The 17704-nt window shown below is 36.2% G+C and overlaps 1 protein-coding gene across 3 annotated transcripts in view; it reads left to right on the top strand.

Moving 5' to 3' along the window:
• The window catches only part of Apool (apolipoprotein O like), a 52867-nt gene that overhangs the window by 33405 nt on the left and 1758 nt on the right, over positions 1-17704 (top strand). For 2 of the 3 annotated variants that reach the window (XM_060374372.1, XM_021629304.2), the window contains exons 4-8: positions 2885-2939; positions 4382-4480; positions 8155-8246; positions 10573-10686; positions 10883-10973. In XM_060374372.1, coding sequence (XP_060230355.1) covers positions 2885-2939; positions 4382-4480; positions 8155-8246; positions 10573-10686; positions 10883-10973 — 451 coding nt within the window. Of the gene's footprint in view, positions 1-2884; positions 2940-4381; positions 4481-8154; positions 8247-10572; positions 10687-10882; positions 10974-17240; positions 17309-17704 lie in introns of those variants that run through there. The other variant, XM_060374373.1, reaches the window with a different exon arrangement.

Raw genomic sequence — 17704 nt, 5'->3', positions numbered from 1 at the left:
TGGCATCCATCAGGCAAATTGGCTGTTCTACAGAAGCCAAAATAGCTTAATTTTATCTTGTCAAGGGTAGCTGGATGACTAGACTCAGTTGAAATTTTTTGACTGAGGTGGAAGCTAATAGTACACTAATATTTTATTATCATCATCATATAAATTTAGTTATGTGTAGTCGACATCTCTACAGTGAGGATCTTAGTAACAGTGCTACTAATATTTTTCTAATTCTATAGTAATAATCACAGTTTTTACTTCACCAACAAATGTAGCCTGGTTATAAACTTTTGTGTGATTTTAACACTTATTTTATTTTTTGATAATTTCATATGTGAGCACAATATTTACCTTGTTACATGAGTATTGGATTTACATCATTTTCACCCCAACCTCTCCCATCCTCCAACTCCTTCTGTCTTCACACCATTCTCTCTCAATATCTTGACCCCTTATTTGTTATTGATACACACACATGCACACACACACACACACACACACACACACACACTGTTGGTTTCATTTAATGTTTTTAATATGTATATGTGTTTAGGGCTGACCACTTGGCATTGAAGAACGTATCAGGGGGCTTGTTTCCAGAGAACACTAATTTCCCTTCTCTTCGAATCCATTGATTAATTGCCCGTGGATTTTAATCTAGGGCTGGGTCCTAGTGAGATTTCCTGCATCCTATTTGGAATGTCAACTGGTGGTATCATTGTGAAGGTCTTGTTTAGATTTCTAGATGCATATTTTTTGTCATATATGATTCTAATATATTCCTTTTTAAAAAGAACATTTTGAGGCTGCTGAGATGGCTTGGTGGATAATGACACTTGCAATGGAAGCCTGGTGAACTGAGTTTGATCCCCAGAACCCATGGAAGGAGGAAAACGAGAAATGACTTCACAAAGTTGTCCTCTGCTTGCCTTTGCACACATGTGCATATGTGCAAACACATACACATCATTATCATCATCATGATCATGAAAATCTGAATGAACTTATGTAAAATAGCATCCTTAGGTGAAATATCTAATCAGTGAAGTCTGATCAATCTGTTTGTATTTCAAACATGTAATGTAGGGTTATTTTTGAAAGTTTGTGTTTGTCATCCAATTCCAGGGTACTGGGTGTGCTAGTCACTCTTAATAGTGTGATCTCTGTGGGAAATAATCTTAACTAATTATGGTCTGAGTCATGCCCCTCAGGCTACTTGCCAAGAGCTCGATGACTCAGACTTAGGCCTCTTGAGACCTCATTTTCTATAGTGTACTCAGATGTGTCTTCAGTGAGGTAATTGTTCCTGAGATACTTTAAATTGCTATTGTAACTATCACCCAATTTAAGACTGAAAGAACATTTCATTCTGTTAATATGCTGAAGCAAATAGGTTGAGGAAGGGCATTTTCAAATGCATTTCATCTTCAATGTAAACAACTTTTCTTCTCTAATTTTCTCCTAAGTATTCAATCTATTCCTTAAAAAAGTCTGATTTAAATTACTTTTTTGCATCATATAGTGCAAATTCAATATATGCTCCTACTCTACACTTTGCTTTAATATTTTGAAATTTAGGTAGCAGTGCCCCCAAGTGGTAAAAACAAATTCTTAAACACGGCTAAGGAAAATAATTTCCCCAAACACCAGTTTTCTTTCTTAATGCTTTTAAGTGGTTCAAAACAGATCAGTGAATATTTTAACGCTTCAGGTAATATTTTTAAGACAGTCCTTCAGGAGAAATTTCTCAGTGGTACTTTATGTTTTATGCCAGTTTGTGTAGCTTTAAACCGTGCTGAGCACCTCTGCTTAATTTTTTGTTTGTTTTTTGTTTTTTCAAGACACGGTTTCTTTGTGTAGCCTTGGCTGTCCTGTACTTACTTTGTAGACCAGGCTGGCCTCAAACTCACAGAGATCTGCCTCTCCCTCCTGAGTGCTGGGATTACAGGTGTGCAGCACCATGCTGGGCTCTGCCCACTCTTAAACTGATACAAAATTATTAGACCAAGACATCTCACTAGCTTACTTTTATTCCCATCTAATGTAATTGTTTCTGTTTTTCTGCATTGAAAATAACTGTTACACTTGTTTCTATGCAATGGTTTCATACACAAGGAGGCCCTATGTTTAGATTGTGCTTTCTTGTTTGCACAATAGAATCCAGTATGGAATATAGCAAGATTTTGAGTAAATCACTCATTTTCCCTCTAATATGAGTGAGCTAACACCCACCACTCAATGACTATATAGTACCTTGCCATTCACGTAAGTTAGAAACAGGTAAATAGAAAAAAAAATATATATATACATTGCTTTAATCCCTTCAGTGGGTTAATATAATTTTATTTATGTTCCTATTTAATAATAAATGCTTCACTTGTTTTTCTCTCATTCTAATTACATACTAAGATAAAGGGAAGAGATACAGTGCTTTTGAATAAAACTTTCCTATTTTTTTTCCTCTACAAAATCATTCTGTTGCTATCACATCCTTATTAGTCAGATAGTTGTGTGTGTGTGTGCTGAGATATACCTCCCTTTGTGCTTTATTTATGATCCATTCCTTTTTCCAGGTCATAATAAAGTAAGATGATAAATCATAATAAAATTTTCACTATCTTTTCTGTGAAATCACTCTCATTATTGTAAAGATATTACTTTACCCACTTCTCTGAGGAAGATAATACACAGAATTACTATGGTAAGTAAAATGGAAAGTAAGAGATGAATGGATGATACAGTAAGCAACTATAATCATAGTGAATAAACAAAACATCTAGAGTTAGATTTGAGTATACTACTAAACCAACAGCTAAATGTAACTTCTGAATTGTATCAGTCAACCACTTCAAAAGTTTACATCTCTCTTGTCCCCCCCTCCTTTTTTGCTTAGTATGTTTATGTCTTTATGAAGAATGGGATAATGGATACAGTACAGTTTGGAAAAGGTAGGTGAGTAAACCATCTGTAATTAAAAGATATTATGGTTAAAATGTAAGATTATAAACATAGTATATTACTCATTACTGTGATTATATTGATGTGGAAGATAGATTCTGTACTTTATTTTTAATAATAATAACAAAGCAATAGTATATCCTATTTATTTTACAATTTATTATGTGATAAGGCCTTGTCACATTGCTTAGTGTTGCTATTATAACTACAGATTTCTGTCTTACAGATTAGGAAACTGTGGTTTAGAAAGTTTAACTAGGTTCCAAAGGTTACTTGGTCACTTTTAGCTGAAAGTCCACATTGTATATTTATAAAGCATAAGGTAAAGATTTATCCCCTCTTTTGCTACTTGGTTTATCTAAGCGTTATTATCTGTTAAAATATGTTATGCTTTTCTGTCAGTTGCTAGGAAATGGCATAGTAATCACTTAACTGTTTCAGTTAATGTTAGAAATAGTATTTGATGCTTAAGCTTCTTAATGGTATTTGGCAGCAGACATAGCTTCCTGATATTCCTTGCCTAGAGCAGTTGGCAAAATAAACATGTATGGAAAACAAAGAAAAATCAGCTAAAATTTAGGTATCTTCAAAACCTAATGAAATTTATTTGAAATATTATTACTTAATGTGAATTAAGGTTTAACATATTCATTATCAATATGTTTTATAGCTTAGGTGAACCTAGAACTCTGGTTCCTATCTTTATCTTCCTGTCTTGTCATCCCAAGTGCTAGTTTAATGTATACACCAATATACCCAGCTATACCCCATCAGTCTTGAAGATCATAATTACGTATGTAATTGTTGTCAAATAACCATGATAAAAAAGTCTATTTTTAGAGCTGGAAACGATTTAAATGTATAAAACACTGAAACATCTGTACGTTTGATTATGCTGAATATGTTTTTTTTTTCTTCTATTTTCACTCGTCATCTTGATCTTTAGTTGTAACCAGTGGCTAACGAGAGATTTCTGGGAGATAGTGACAAGAAGCATCTAATTCCAAAATGCTTTTATATCTTTAATTATTGCTAGATTCTACCAGTGTTTACACAGGTAACAGCAGAAGCCTGTTCGTTGTAGAGATGTAAAACATATACAATCAGAACTTTATTTTATGGTAACTTATATTTAAGTTGTACCTTCCAGCACCACAGTTCATGTAATGATATTAATAACTACTGATAATAATAAATATCAAAGGAAGTATTAAATGACTTATGGAAGGTAAATTTTATTTTGTAGTAAATATTATAACAGACATTTTAAGTTGCTGTCCACGTGAAGTTTTGGTATATCGTATTTAAAGATTATTTAAACTAATACCATATTGTTTGACATTAATATCCTAAACTCCAGCTATTGTGCACTACACTTGCATAGAATGTCCAATTGTAGTCCTTCTTACTGATCCTTAACTGGTCTCTTCAGATACATATATCTATCTGAAGAACCCTCCTCAAGATTTTCTGCCCAAAATAGGAGTGATTACAGCTTCAGGACTGGCAGGTTTGGTTTCAGCAAGAAGAGGTATGTTTTTAAGATATATTTTTTCAATGCTATTATAGTTTTTCTAAATCTAAATAAATGTTATTTGTTGGATAAGATCAGATTAGTTTAGTGTAAAAATGTTTAGGTTCTTCACTATACCATATTTATATATTTTTAAAATTTTTCTTCTTTGGTAATTGATATTCAGTTTTTATCATATTTATGTTTATAAAGGTTAAGTTTGAGTATACTAAAATTATAGTAAAGAATGGAAAACAACTGAATTTCTTATATTCTGCTGGTAAAAATGCAAAGTAGTGTAGCAATTTGGAAATAGTTTGACAATTTCTCATAAAGTTAAACATATACTTATCAAGCAACATAGGAGTAAAATTCTAAAGTACTTACTTACCCTAGATGCTGGCTAGCCTTGTATCAACTTGACACCAGCTAAAGTTATCTGAAAGGAGGGAACATCACTTGAGAAAGTGCCCCCATTTAAGATCCAAAAGTAAGACATTTCCCTACTAGTGATTGATGGGGTCAGGCACAGCCATTATGGGTGGTTGGTTGTCCTGGGTTTTATAAGAAAGCAGGCAGAGAAGCCACGATGAGCAATACAGTAAGCAGTACCCCTCCAATGGCATCAGCTCCTGCCTCTAGGTCCTTGCCCTATTTGAGTTCCTACCCTGACTTCCTTTGATGATAAATTGTGATGTGGAAATATAAGCCAAATAAACTATTTTCCCCAACTTGCTTTTTGGTCATGGCATTTTGTTGCAGCAATAAAAACCCTAACTAAAACTGTACAGAAATGAAACACCCATATACAAATGCTTATAGCAATTGTTAATAATCATAACAAAGCTCAAAACAAGTTAAATGTTCTTCAAACCAGGTACATGAATAAAGGAATCTGTAGCATGTCCCTACAAAGGAAAACTATTCAGGGTAACAATATTTTGAGCTATTGGCACATGTAATATTGGTTATGAATTAAGTAGTCTAGACATTCTCTCCCCACACCACATAAAGCAGCCTTCTTACCCACCCTCTCCAAGTTCAGTCTAGGGTAGACCTGACTTTACCAGGCTCTTGAAAAGTAGTTCAAACAGACAAAATAAATAAATAAATAAATAAATAAAGTTTTGTAACATTTCACAAACTACAAAGTCACCAGCAAACACTGTCAGTTTTTTTTTTTTTTTTTTTGTCAGGTATATGTTTTTTTCACCTTAATATCTTGTAATTTTCTTTTTAAATTAGAGGCCAAAAAGCTGATTGAAAGAGTTAATAGTACATACTCCCATTGACCAAAACATTATCTGATTTCTTAGTCTCATTCAGAGTTCAACATACCCAGACAGACATTTAAGATCATTTTGAATCAGTGGTCCTATGTATCTAAGCTTTAGCTGAGAATGCTGTATTTCTCACTGTTACACTGAGTACTACTTTGCCTCTGTGGAAGTGTTTGGGGCCAGTAAGTGTGGGATTAAGAGAAAAGCTGTGATACAGGGCTTGATACAGAACTTCTTTTTTTATTTTATTTAACTTTTATTAATTACACTTTATTCCTTTTGTATCCCCCCATAAGCCCCTCCCTCCTCCCCTCCTGGTCCCACCCTCCATCCCTTTCTGCATGCATGCCTCTCCCCAAGTCCACTGATAGGGGAGGTCCTCCTCTCCTTCTTTCTGATTTTTTTTTTGTTCTTCTCAATGCAGTTTATTCAGGAACCTTGAACAATCTTCTGACCCTGGGGGCTACCCAGAGGCTATTTTAAGCTGTGGGCTGGCTTTCCCCAGAGTCAGAAGATACAGAACTTCTTATTCTTTCTTTCTTTAGTTTTCTTTTTAAATTCTTTATTAATTACACTTTATTTACTTTGTATCCCCCCTGTGGTTCTCTCCCTCCTCCCATCTCAATCCCTCCCTTCCTACCCCCTCTGCACACATGCCCCTCCCCAAGTCCACAGATAGTGGAGGTCTTCTTTCCCTTCCTTCTGACCCTAGTCAATTAGGTCTCATCAGGAGTGGCTGCATTGTCTTCTTCTGTGGCCTGGTAAAGCTGCTCCCCCTCAGGGGGAAGTAATTAAAGAGCAGGCTAATCAGTTCATGTCAGATACAGTCCCTGTTCCTATTATTATGGAACCCACTTGGACACTGAACTGCCATGGGCTACATCTGTGCAGGGGTCTTAGGTTATCTCCATGCATGGTCCTTGGTTGGAGTATCAGTCTCAGGAAAGATCCCTGTGCTCAGATTTTTTGGTTCTGTTGCTCTCCTTGTGGAGTTCCTTTCCTCTCCATATCTTACTGTTTCCCACTTCTTTCATAAGATTCCCTGCACTCTGCCCAAAGGTTGCCCATAAGTCTCAGCATCTGTTTTGATAGTCTTAGTTTTTAATTATTTTTTTATATTAGTTACAGTTTATTTACTTTGTATCCCAGCTGTAGACACCTCCCTCATTCCCTCCCAATCCCACCCTCCCTCCCTCATCTCCTCCCTACCCCACTCTAAATCCACTGATAGGGGAGGTCCTCCTCCTCTTCCATCTGACCCTAGCTTATCAGGTCTCTTCAGGACTGGCTACAATGTCCTCCTCTGTTGCCTAGCAAGGCTCCTCCTCCCTTGGGCACGGTGGGGGGGGGGGAGTCAAAGATCTAGCCATCAAGTTCATGTTAGAAATAGTCCCTGTTCCCCTACTAGGGTACCCACTTGGATACTAGCTGCCTTGGGCTCCATCCGAGCAGGGGTTCTTGGTTATATCCATTCATGGTCCTTGGTGGGACAAACAGTCTAATAGAAGACCCCTGTACCCCAGATATATTTGGTCCTTGTAGAGCTCCTATCCTCTCCAGGTCATACTAACTCCCCCTTCTTTCATATGATTCCCTGCACTCTGCCCAAGTTTTGGTTATGAGTCTTAGCATATGCTTTGATACACTGCTAGGTAGAGTCTTTCAGAGGCCCTGTGTCTGATACAGAACTTATACCCAGGTTAATCAGAGCAATTTCAAGTTGACAGGCTCTAAGTGAGAACCTAGTAAGTTCCTAGCAACATTCTCTTTGGAATTTTATAAAAGAGATTTTGCTGCCAAAAAATGATATGAAAATGACTCTTACATGCTTAGTCAAGGCACTTTTGAAAATGCATTAATTATGTCAGGATAATTGCAATTAGTATTACTTCAGTATTCTGAATCAGTAACATAAAGTAGTTATGTACCTTTTGAGGTCCGCAGCTGATTGGTTCATTGGGTCCTTCACCTTTCTAAGTGTTAATCAGAAAGAGCATGTAGAAGAGGGTCCATTTCACTTTAACCTGCTTTGACGAACACAGTAGCTGATTATTTCTCTGTTATCATGCTTTGTTAGATATTTGAAAAAATATAATTATAATTTCTAGTTTCTTAGGATATGAAAAAATAACCAATCTTTTAAAAAGATAATTACTAATTCCTTTGTGTAGATAATTATCAGTATTAGATTCAGAATATTTTTCTTAGATTGGACATGATGGCAAAGGGACATTAATTGAATTGAGGTCCTCAAGGGCAATTTAGGCACCATCTTGATAGGTATTGCTAACTAAAGAGCAATTTAACATAGGGTGATAGCTTAAAGAGGAACAAAGAAAAAAATCACAGTATAAAACATCAAATCTCTGGTGGTATCTATTTGGGTTGAATAATTTTTTTTAAATTTTGTAGGTTCTAGGTTTCAGAAGATTACTTATCCTCTAGGGCTGGCCACATTAGGAGCAGCTGTTTGCTACCCAGCTCAGTTAGTAATAATTGCAAAGGTAAGTTCTATTAAAACAAGAGCAGAATTTCAATGTTTGTTTAAACTCTCAGTGTAACAATACTTAAATGTCATACAACACCTTAAACATATGATTTTCAGAGGCATGTAGTTGGAATCAGCTCTTTGGTTGGCAAAATTACATTAGCATCTCAACATGGAAAATAGCGTTAATTTCATGATCATCACAGGTAAATAGGATGAATGTTTTTAGCTGCAATATAAAAGCAGGTTGACAGATCAAGTTCAGAGACAAAACTAGAATGTATGGAGAGAAATACTTCTTTGTAGTTAAACTGTACAAATTCATGGCTTTTTTGTTTTTGTTTTTGTTACTTAATAACAGGAAATTATACCTGCTGGCAGCTGTTCAGTTCAGAAGACTAACACAATGCACGAAACATCAAATAATAGGTTACAGAGATTTATGAGGTTAAAAAATATACACATAAACAAATTCTTCCTTAATTATAAATTAATTATAGTAAATTAATGATATAATGATATAAATAAATTTATTTAGAAAAATAAATTATAAAAGTAAAACTGTTGAACCTATGTGAAACATACCATTTTGCACAAAGGTTTCTTATATACAATTTTGAAACCATTGGAACCAAAAATCAGCTTTTAGTTCATTGTAATTGCTACAAATCTAAAAAGTCTCTTAATAATTTGAACAATTTTTATTGATTTTTTTCTTTTTTACAATGATACTCCCAGAGTCTCAGACACAATACTAGTCAATACATAAGCTATATGATCATGCCTTGTATTTTATGACATATTCATATTCAGAAGCAGAGATTTGTGGTATGCGAGTTTTTCTTCTTTTTTGCCCTTAGTTAACCAACATTTAATATCCCCCATTCATTCTTTAATATTATTACCAGAAGGACTTTCTGTACTTGTATTCTTACTAGTACATCTCTTTAATTGTTGATATAGACAAAACTCGTTTATTCAATATTTTGAGAATGTCAGGGATATTGTGAACTCTGCAGTTTGTGATATGATCAAGCTATAAAAGCTTATAATAGGAAAAGAACAATATTCATTAAATCTAGTTATACTTGAGAAAATTGCTGAATAAAGTGATGAATTTTTTAAAAATACTTCTTTCTATGAATTTACATGAGAATTAGCCACTTAATGTTGATGCTTAATGTTGATGAGCTCAAGAAAACTTGAGCTCATTTTACTTAACCGTTGTTTTCATTTGCTGAAAAGCAAGCAGTGGCCCAGTGAAAGTTCCCAGGGACTGCCTTATCCAGGGTCACACTCAGCTTTAGGTGTTCTACCTTCTGTTACTATTCCCAGTGGATGCTGCTGCCACTGATTACTCTTTTTTCTTTTTACAGTTTCTCAGTGATGGAGAAAGAACCATAAAGTTTTAAGAAAAAAAAAAAAACAAAACAAAAAAAACCCTCATTTTTTCTCAGTGATCTGTTTACTTTTTCAAACTGTTTCTTCATAAACTTTTGTGGATGCAAGTTTCACATAGTATGAAATCCTCTAATATAAGCTACCTAATATAATATAACAGCCATATCAGTAATGGCTGGACACAGAATGACAAATCTTAAGTAATGTCACTCATGTGGATAGAGGACAAAATCCAGAGAAGCAGATTGCAGAATAGTATTTCATGGGGGCTGGCAATGGAAGGAAGTGGGGAAGGGAGATGTTTATATATACTGACAGTTATACGACAGAATGTTAGGAAACAAAAATGTTCATGAGGTCTATCTATAGCAAGGCACTTATGGTAAATAAGTATATATTGGATACATAAAATTTGCAGAGGGACTTGATCCTAAGTGTTTTTATCCCAGACATATAAAAGGTAACTACATGAGCTCATACCAGTGTTGGAAAGCTTGACTGCAGGAATTAATGCAAAAAGTAGACTTCTACCAAACATTGTGTTGTTTACCTTAAATAAATATAATTTTTATTAGTAGTCCCTCTATATGGTTGAAAAAATTTTTATCTGATAAAATGGGGTCTGGGGTATGGCTTTTGGTAGAGTCCTATTGAGGCCTGGAGATCAATCCCTAATGCTATAAATTTATGTTAAAATACATAGGCATACTTTTAAATTTATGCTATATTGTGAATGTAATTATATATTTATTAGCCATTTACATATAGCTAGTACTCTTTCATATACGATTTTGAAAATACTGCTTTATTTTATGTGAACTAGATTACATTTTTATTGTTGATTGCTACTTAGGTGTTCACATAAAATACTTTATCTGAATTTACAAGTTTTTATTTTAGCTTTTAAAAATATATTATCTGACTCACTTTTTCTTTGACAGATAACTGGGAGAAACGCATATGATACAAGCCAACAAATTTATCAAGCCATTAAGTCATTGTGGACAAAAAGCAGTGAAAAACAATCACTCCCTGAACCAAAAGAAGAAACTAAGGTACAATTTAGATAAACCAAAAGGGTATTTATTGAGTTTTTGTTTGAGTAATCATTTGCTCATAATTATACTACAGAGAGCTCAAAGATAAAATTGAAACAGTCAAAAGATTCACAATAACTTGGAATAGTATCATTTTATGTTATTTTAGTAAAATAATTTATTTCTAAGGAAAATATCTGGTTTTGATAAACAGGCAGGAAGGTCTGGTGACATACATGCCAAAACGGTGTCTTTGCCAAAAGAATTTGCTTCTGTGACAAAGATGAAATCAGAATCCACCTCAGGTTTGTTTGGAATTTTTAATTTTTTCATTCTTATTAAATAATTTTAGAGCATTATACTTGATACATTGAATTTGTGTGTTTTGCTAAATATTTTTTTCTCTTTCATATGTATGCTTTGAATTTTATTTTTGGTTATGAGGGACCTAGATACCTAAGATTTTTCTTTCTGAGTCACCACGTAGCTATAATACATGTCTTCATGTGTGCGGGTATACAAACTGTCAGTATGATTGAGTGAAGCATTTAATATCACTTTATAAATGTGAGCTATTTTATCAGGAGAAGGAAAGTGGGTACCTTTTGGGATTCTATCAACTGACAGGTACGAGTCACACCTACATAAATCATATCAGCTTCCATTTCTTGTGCTATTTACCTGTCATTCTCCTGTCACTCTTAGTTCCCACTCTCTTTGGTATTATTAAATTCTGGTACCAGAAGAAATTGCGGCATTGGGTGCAATAGTACATGTAGCACTATTATAACTTTGCTAGTATTCAGTATTGGCAATCAATACTTTGTGGGACCAACAAGTGATAGTTATGCTTTCTAAAGAAATCCTACTATGATATAAAAAGAATATAGCCAAGTGTTTAAAACCATTTTGATAGTCTATTCACATAAACCCTCTGTTTCACATTTGCATAGCTGCCTCATTGCAAAGGAAGTATGCCAGATTTATAGGTGGAAAAGTAGAAATATTATTGTTATCTACCCTTTATAAAGCATAAACTGTGATATAGAATGCTTATGAATATTGTTATTCAATCAGCAATGCAAAGCAAGATCCCACTGCTGTTGTAGTGGTAATTATTCCCATTTCATGAAGGAAAGCTCCAGGAGCTTAAACAGCTTTTTACAAATCATACAACTTCTTTGAAGCACATCTGTATTTTTAACTCATCTTCCTGATGCCATAGTCCATCCTCTTCCTATTGTGGATACTTCTTCTAATTTAAAAACAAAATTTTGTCTCTAATTTTCTCAGCTTCCTACTTTCCTCTCAGTCTTCATCTGGTGGTAGGGCATAGTGGTCATACTTATAACCTATACAGTTGGGAAGATGAAACAGAAGGCTTGGGAATTGGAAGCCAATGTGGGCTCTTATTTATTTATTGAGTTCCTAGACTAGCCTGGGATATGTAGCAAGACCCTATCTCAAAAGATCAAGATACTGATAATAATAATACCAGACCAAGAAAAGCTATCATGAAATATCAAAACCTGATTTGAATATTTCTCGTATTTTCTTTTTAATCAAGGTAAGTTATACAGCTTAGACTTTCTTTGAGCTACCTTCAGTTCAGTATGTTTGCAAAGGGTATGATATATGTAGTCATTTTTTCTAAATGCCTGTCAATTTCCAACTATCTTGGTGAAGGTTAAACAAAATACAGCTTAAAGTGGGATCCAAATAATTCCTACCTAATATTTTTCCTTATCTACCTGTGATCTGAAAACTTTTTCCTATTTTGGATGATGTAATACATGAAGAACATTCTAAGGAGACTTACACTGGGAAAGGGATGCTAGTGATATTTATGATTATTATATATTTTAGTTCATTGATGAATACTGTATTTGTTATATATTTAGTTCATAAAATGAACTACTATAAAAAAGGAATACCATAGACTGCATTTTTTTCATTCAAGAGAAGGAAAGTTCAAGACCAAGGTACCAACATGGCCAGGCTCTTACAAAGGCACTCTTCTAGCTCCTAGGCCGTTGATGTCAAGTATCCTCACATGGTAGAGAAGAGAACTACACACGTTGTCTGGCTACTTCATGAGGCACAAATTCCATTCATAAAGACCCTGCCTTCATCACATCATCTAATCCTGATTACCTCCCTTTCCTCCTAATATCATATTGGTGGTTAGGGTTTCAGTGTAACACTATATCTTTGAAGGTTCATTTTCTCACCCTTAGAACTTGCCATTTTTCCGTTTTCACATGTCATTGCAAAGTTCCATGACATGAGAAACAGTAGTGATTATGATCACAGATTTTAGGATAGGCTCTGAAAGTGAATACCAAACCTAGAATTTGAATAGTTCTATTACCCAGGGCATCACTATTAGGTTCACCATCATCAATTAGGTTCAGTTTTCACATCCACAACTCAGCTTCCTCATCCACAATAAAGAGAAGAATAGTTCTCACATGTTTCCTGGAAGAGTTAAACCTCAGTATATCAATCTCTTCTCTCTTCTCCCCCCTCCACCTCTATCTGTTACACACACACACACACACACACACACACACACACACACACACACACAGATACAGGACCTCAATATGCATTCCACAGTAGCTTTGAACAGTTGCCAGTCCTCCTGCCTTAGCCTCGAACAAGATAGTTTATAAGAAAGGTTCCACAGAAAATCCTGTACATTCAACACTTAATAATTTCAGAGGTTTAGAGTTTTAAAGACAGAAAGACCTTTCCAATTCAGGAAATTTGACTTAACCAAGTCTTTGATTATACTGTGGACAAGAATATAAATTAAGGGAGTAAGTATAGTTACTAGAGAACTTAGGAAATTTATTTATACTGTTAAACAAATTTGAATGCAAAAGACATATAAAATTATTGGTCACATCTCTACTAATAGCTGTGCTTAATACACTTTTCTTAGAGGGATGGCCAGTGGCAGGTTGCCTATGCTCCAGTGGATAACCCTACAACTATGCTCACACAAGCAACATTAATTGGATATAATGGATTATTTAAGGGGAGGAGAGGTTCAAAGTGGGAGTTATATCAGACGGAGGTGCCAGGAGAAGATGGAGGGAGTGGGATCTGGATATGGTTAAGATATACTATATACATGTGTGAAGGCCACTGATGATAGATATTGTGGTTTCCGGTAGATGGCCCCAGACACATGCACCTATGGGCAGCACTAACAGGACTTAGTGATTTATCAAAAATAAATAAATAAAAGGGCTGGAGAGATGGCTCAGCAGTTAAAAGTACTGGCTGCTCTTGTAGTGTACCTAGGTTTGATTCCCAGCACCCACGTGTCAGCTTATAACTGTCTATACCCCATTTCCATGGGATCTCATGCCCTCTTCTGGCTTTTGTGAGTATGCATATGATGCATAGATATACATGCAGTCAAACCACCATTTGTAACAACAACAATAATAATAAAGTTGGGAAAGGGCATATTCGGGAAGATATGGAGGGGGAAATGAGAGACAGATATGATCATATGTCGTTGTGCACATGCATGAATTTCTCCCCATTACTAGATGGAGAGTAACAGCCAGTGGCTACTGAGAGAGGGGAAATCTGATTTTTCCCAGTGATAAGCCTCATGACAGGTTATCTAATCCCTTAGTAGTCAGCCCTAAATATGTGCACATGTGAGCAATAATGGAATATGGTTTGTGTGTGTATGTATTTCTGAAGTATAGTAAGCATAATTGCCTTCTTAAAATCTCTTTAGTTTTCTGTGTCTATCTAAACCAGAACTTATATAGCCACAGTTTTCACTTAAAGAAAGCAGAAAAATTATGTAGGTATATAAGAGTGTAACATGAAGTTGAGAGTGACATTTACATGGGAGGAGTTAGAGGGGAAGAGAGGGAAATTATATAAATACTGTACTCATAAAATTCTCAAAAATATTTGAGTAAACAAAATTCTCAAAAAAAAGGAAAAAATTTAAATAATTGTCAAAGAAGTAAGGGGAGTTGGGGCCAATTATGACATGGACTCTGTTGCTTGCTTTTCTATCCTCCCCGCCCCCGCCCCCCCCCCCCCCCCCCCGGCGAGTCTACCTTACCAGGCCACAGGGGAAGATGATGAACTCAGTCCTGATGCTATTTGATATGCTGTCTTGGATGGGTATGGGGAGATCCCCTTCTCTGAGGAGTAGAGGAGGGTGGGACGAGGAGGAAAGGACAGAGAGGGCTATGACTGTGATGTAAAGTGAATAAATAATAAATAAAATAAAATAAAATAAAATAAAATAGTTCAAAAAACTTTTTAGGTTATTGAGCAAGGGCTGCCACCAGGTGGCAGTGAAGATATATTTGAGAAATACAGACAAGCATAAAACCATTAGCATTTAAAAAGTTTATTTATTTATTTATTTATCACAATTTATTCACTTTGTATCCCGTCTGTAGCCCCCTCCCTCATTTCCTCCCAGTCCCACCCTTCACTCCCTCTTCTTCCGCTATACCCCTTCTCTAGTTCACTGATAGAGGAGGACCTCCTCCCATTCTGTCTGACCCTAGCCTATTAGGGCTCATCAAGACTCTCTGTGGCCTGGCAAGGCTGCACCCTCCCTCACCCAGGGAGAGGTGATCAAAGAGCCAGCCACTGAGTTCATGTCAGAGACAGCCCCTGCCCCCCTTACTAAGGAACCTACTTGGAAACTGAGCAGCCTCTGAGCTTCCTCTGAGCAGGGGTTCTAGGATATCTCCATGCATGGTCCTTGGTTGGAGTATCCGTCTCTGCTGGATCCTCTGAGCCCAGGTTTTTAGCTTTGTTGATCTCTTTGTGAAGTTTCTGCCCCCTCCAGGTCTTTCTATCTCCTCCTTTTAACATAAGATTCCCTGCATTTTGCCCAAAGTGAGTCTCAGCATCTCTTTTGATACCCTGCTGGGTAGAGTCTTTCAGAGGACTACTGTGGAAGGCTTTTGTCCTGTTCCCTGTCTTCTCCTACATCCAATGTCCATCCTGTTATCCTGTTTGCCCTTCTGAGTGAGGTTTCAGCCTCTTCCTTAGGCATTTTTTTAAAGTTAATTTCTTTTTTTTCCCAATTGTAAAGTAGAGTGATCATTTTATTCATATAAATTGATAGAATACATAAACAATTTAAACAACTACTACACTGTGTGGATTAACAAGTAATTTTTTAATAATTTTTATTACAGGTTATTTACTTGTATCCCAGATGTAGGCCCCTCCCTCATGTGAGGACGGGAGTGCCACAAGGACCAAATTTCTTTATTCACTTTACGTTGAATCATAACCCCCTCCATAATCTCTTCCCAGTCCTACCCTCTCTCCTTCCTCACCTATTCCTCTGAAAAAGGGAGCCCCCAACCTCCCACCCTAGCTTATAAGCCGCCACATCAGAACTGAGTGTCTCTTCTTCCTCTGTGGCCTGGTAAGGCAGCCCAACCATGGAGAAGTGATCAAAAATCAAGCAACAGAGTCCATGTGAGAGACAGTCCCCACTCCCCTTACTAGGGAATCCAAGTGAAACCCAAGACGCCCATTGGCTACATCTATGTAGGGGCCTTGCTCCAATCCATGCTTGGTCCTTGGTTGGGTGCTTTAATCTCTGCTAGTACCTTCAGGCCCTGGTTAGTTTGCTTGGTTAGTCTTCTTGTGGCACTCCTATCCCCTCCAAGTTCTTTTATCCTTTCCCCCACCTTTCCACAAGACTCCCTATGCTTCTCTCAGTGCTTGACTGTGAGTCTCAACATATGTTTCAATCTGCTGCTAGGTGGAGCCTCTCATAAGAAAACTATGCTAGGCTCCTGTCTGTGTGCATAGCAGAATATTGTTAATAGTGTCAAGGGTTGCCTGTCTTCCATGGGGTGGGTCTTAATGTAGGAGAAGGAATGCAGAGAGAAATGAGGGTAAAGACCAAACCTTGGGAGAGCAGGGGCAAGAGGACAGAGGGACTACAGAGAGAAGAGAATCTGCAGGCGGGGGTATCTCTATCACAAGCTGAAGACCTAAGACAGGATAAGCATCTGGAGGATATGGGGTTGACTCTAGTTGAGACTTCTAGTAGCAGGGGTCATGGAGACTGAAGAGGACATCCTCTAAACTAGACAGGACTCCTAGTGGAGGGAGGGGAACACCAACCCATCCACAAAAACTTCGACCCAAAATTCATTCTGCTTACAAGATATACAAGGATAAAGATAGAGCAGAGATTGAGGAATGTCCAACCAATGTCTGGCCCTACCTGAGACCCCTAGCATTTCTTTACGCTTCTTTTCAGAAGGTTTTCAAATGAAAAACTAAATATATAATAATATATCATTGTATTTATATACATTGAACTATTATCTAGCAATAGATTTAATGTCTGCTATGATTTTCAGGTTGTGCCAGTTGAAAATATCTTAAGATAATCTATAACGTGATAAGAAAACATCTGTGATTTCTACTGACAATACAAGTGTAAATACTCTCGTGGTTTGTCACCTAGATTTATGACTGAATAAAATACTCATTTTTAGAGATTGGTAATTGTATAGACATTTTTTCTTAATCTTACTTTGTAGATCATGAGTCCTATCATAGACCTCTAAAGGGACCTCAGATTAAAAATCCCTAATGTATTAAACCTATAAGGTATGAATTCCTCTTAGTTCTTCCTTTTACTATCTCTTTTATAGCCTATTTCTGTTGAAGAGTCTATTAATCTTAACCTGAATATGTTATAGTGTCCCAAAGAGTACCATTCTTGTACTTATCTGGCTGTAGATAATGCTACCCAGCTCCATGGTTATAAATGCTATTTAGGCTGGAACTTTTTTTTTTTTTAAGAATGAGAACTTTGTATTTGTACTTATTTTAAATAACATAGTGAACATGCATTTTTTGCAATAAGCTTCCCCTCTACAGCCCACTAAACAGCAAATAATTGGAAATATTAAATGATTCTAAGTGTATTTTAGGGGAACAGGGACTGTCTCCAACATGAACTCAACAGCTGGTTCTTTGACCTTCCCCAAGCCTCTAAGGG

The sequence above is a fragment of the Meriones unguiculatus genome, chromosome X (assembly GCF_030254825.1).
Source record: "Meriones unguiculatus strain TT.TT164.6M chromosome X, Bangor_MerUng_6.1, whole genome shotgun sequence".
Lineage (NCBI taxonomy): Eukaryota > Metazoa > Chordata > Mammalia > Rodentia > Muridae > Meriones > Meriones unguiculatus.
This window is presented reverse-complemented; position numbering and strand designations above follow the sequence as displayed.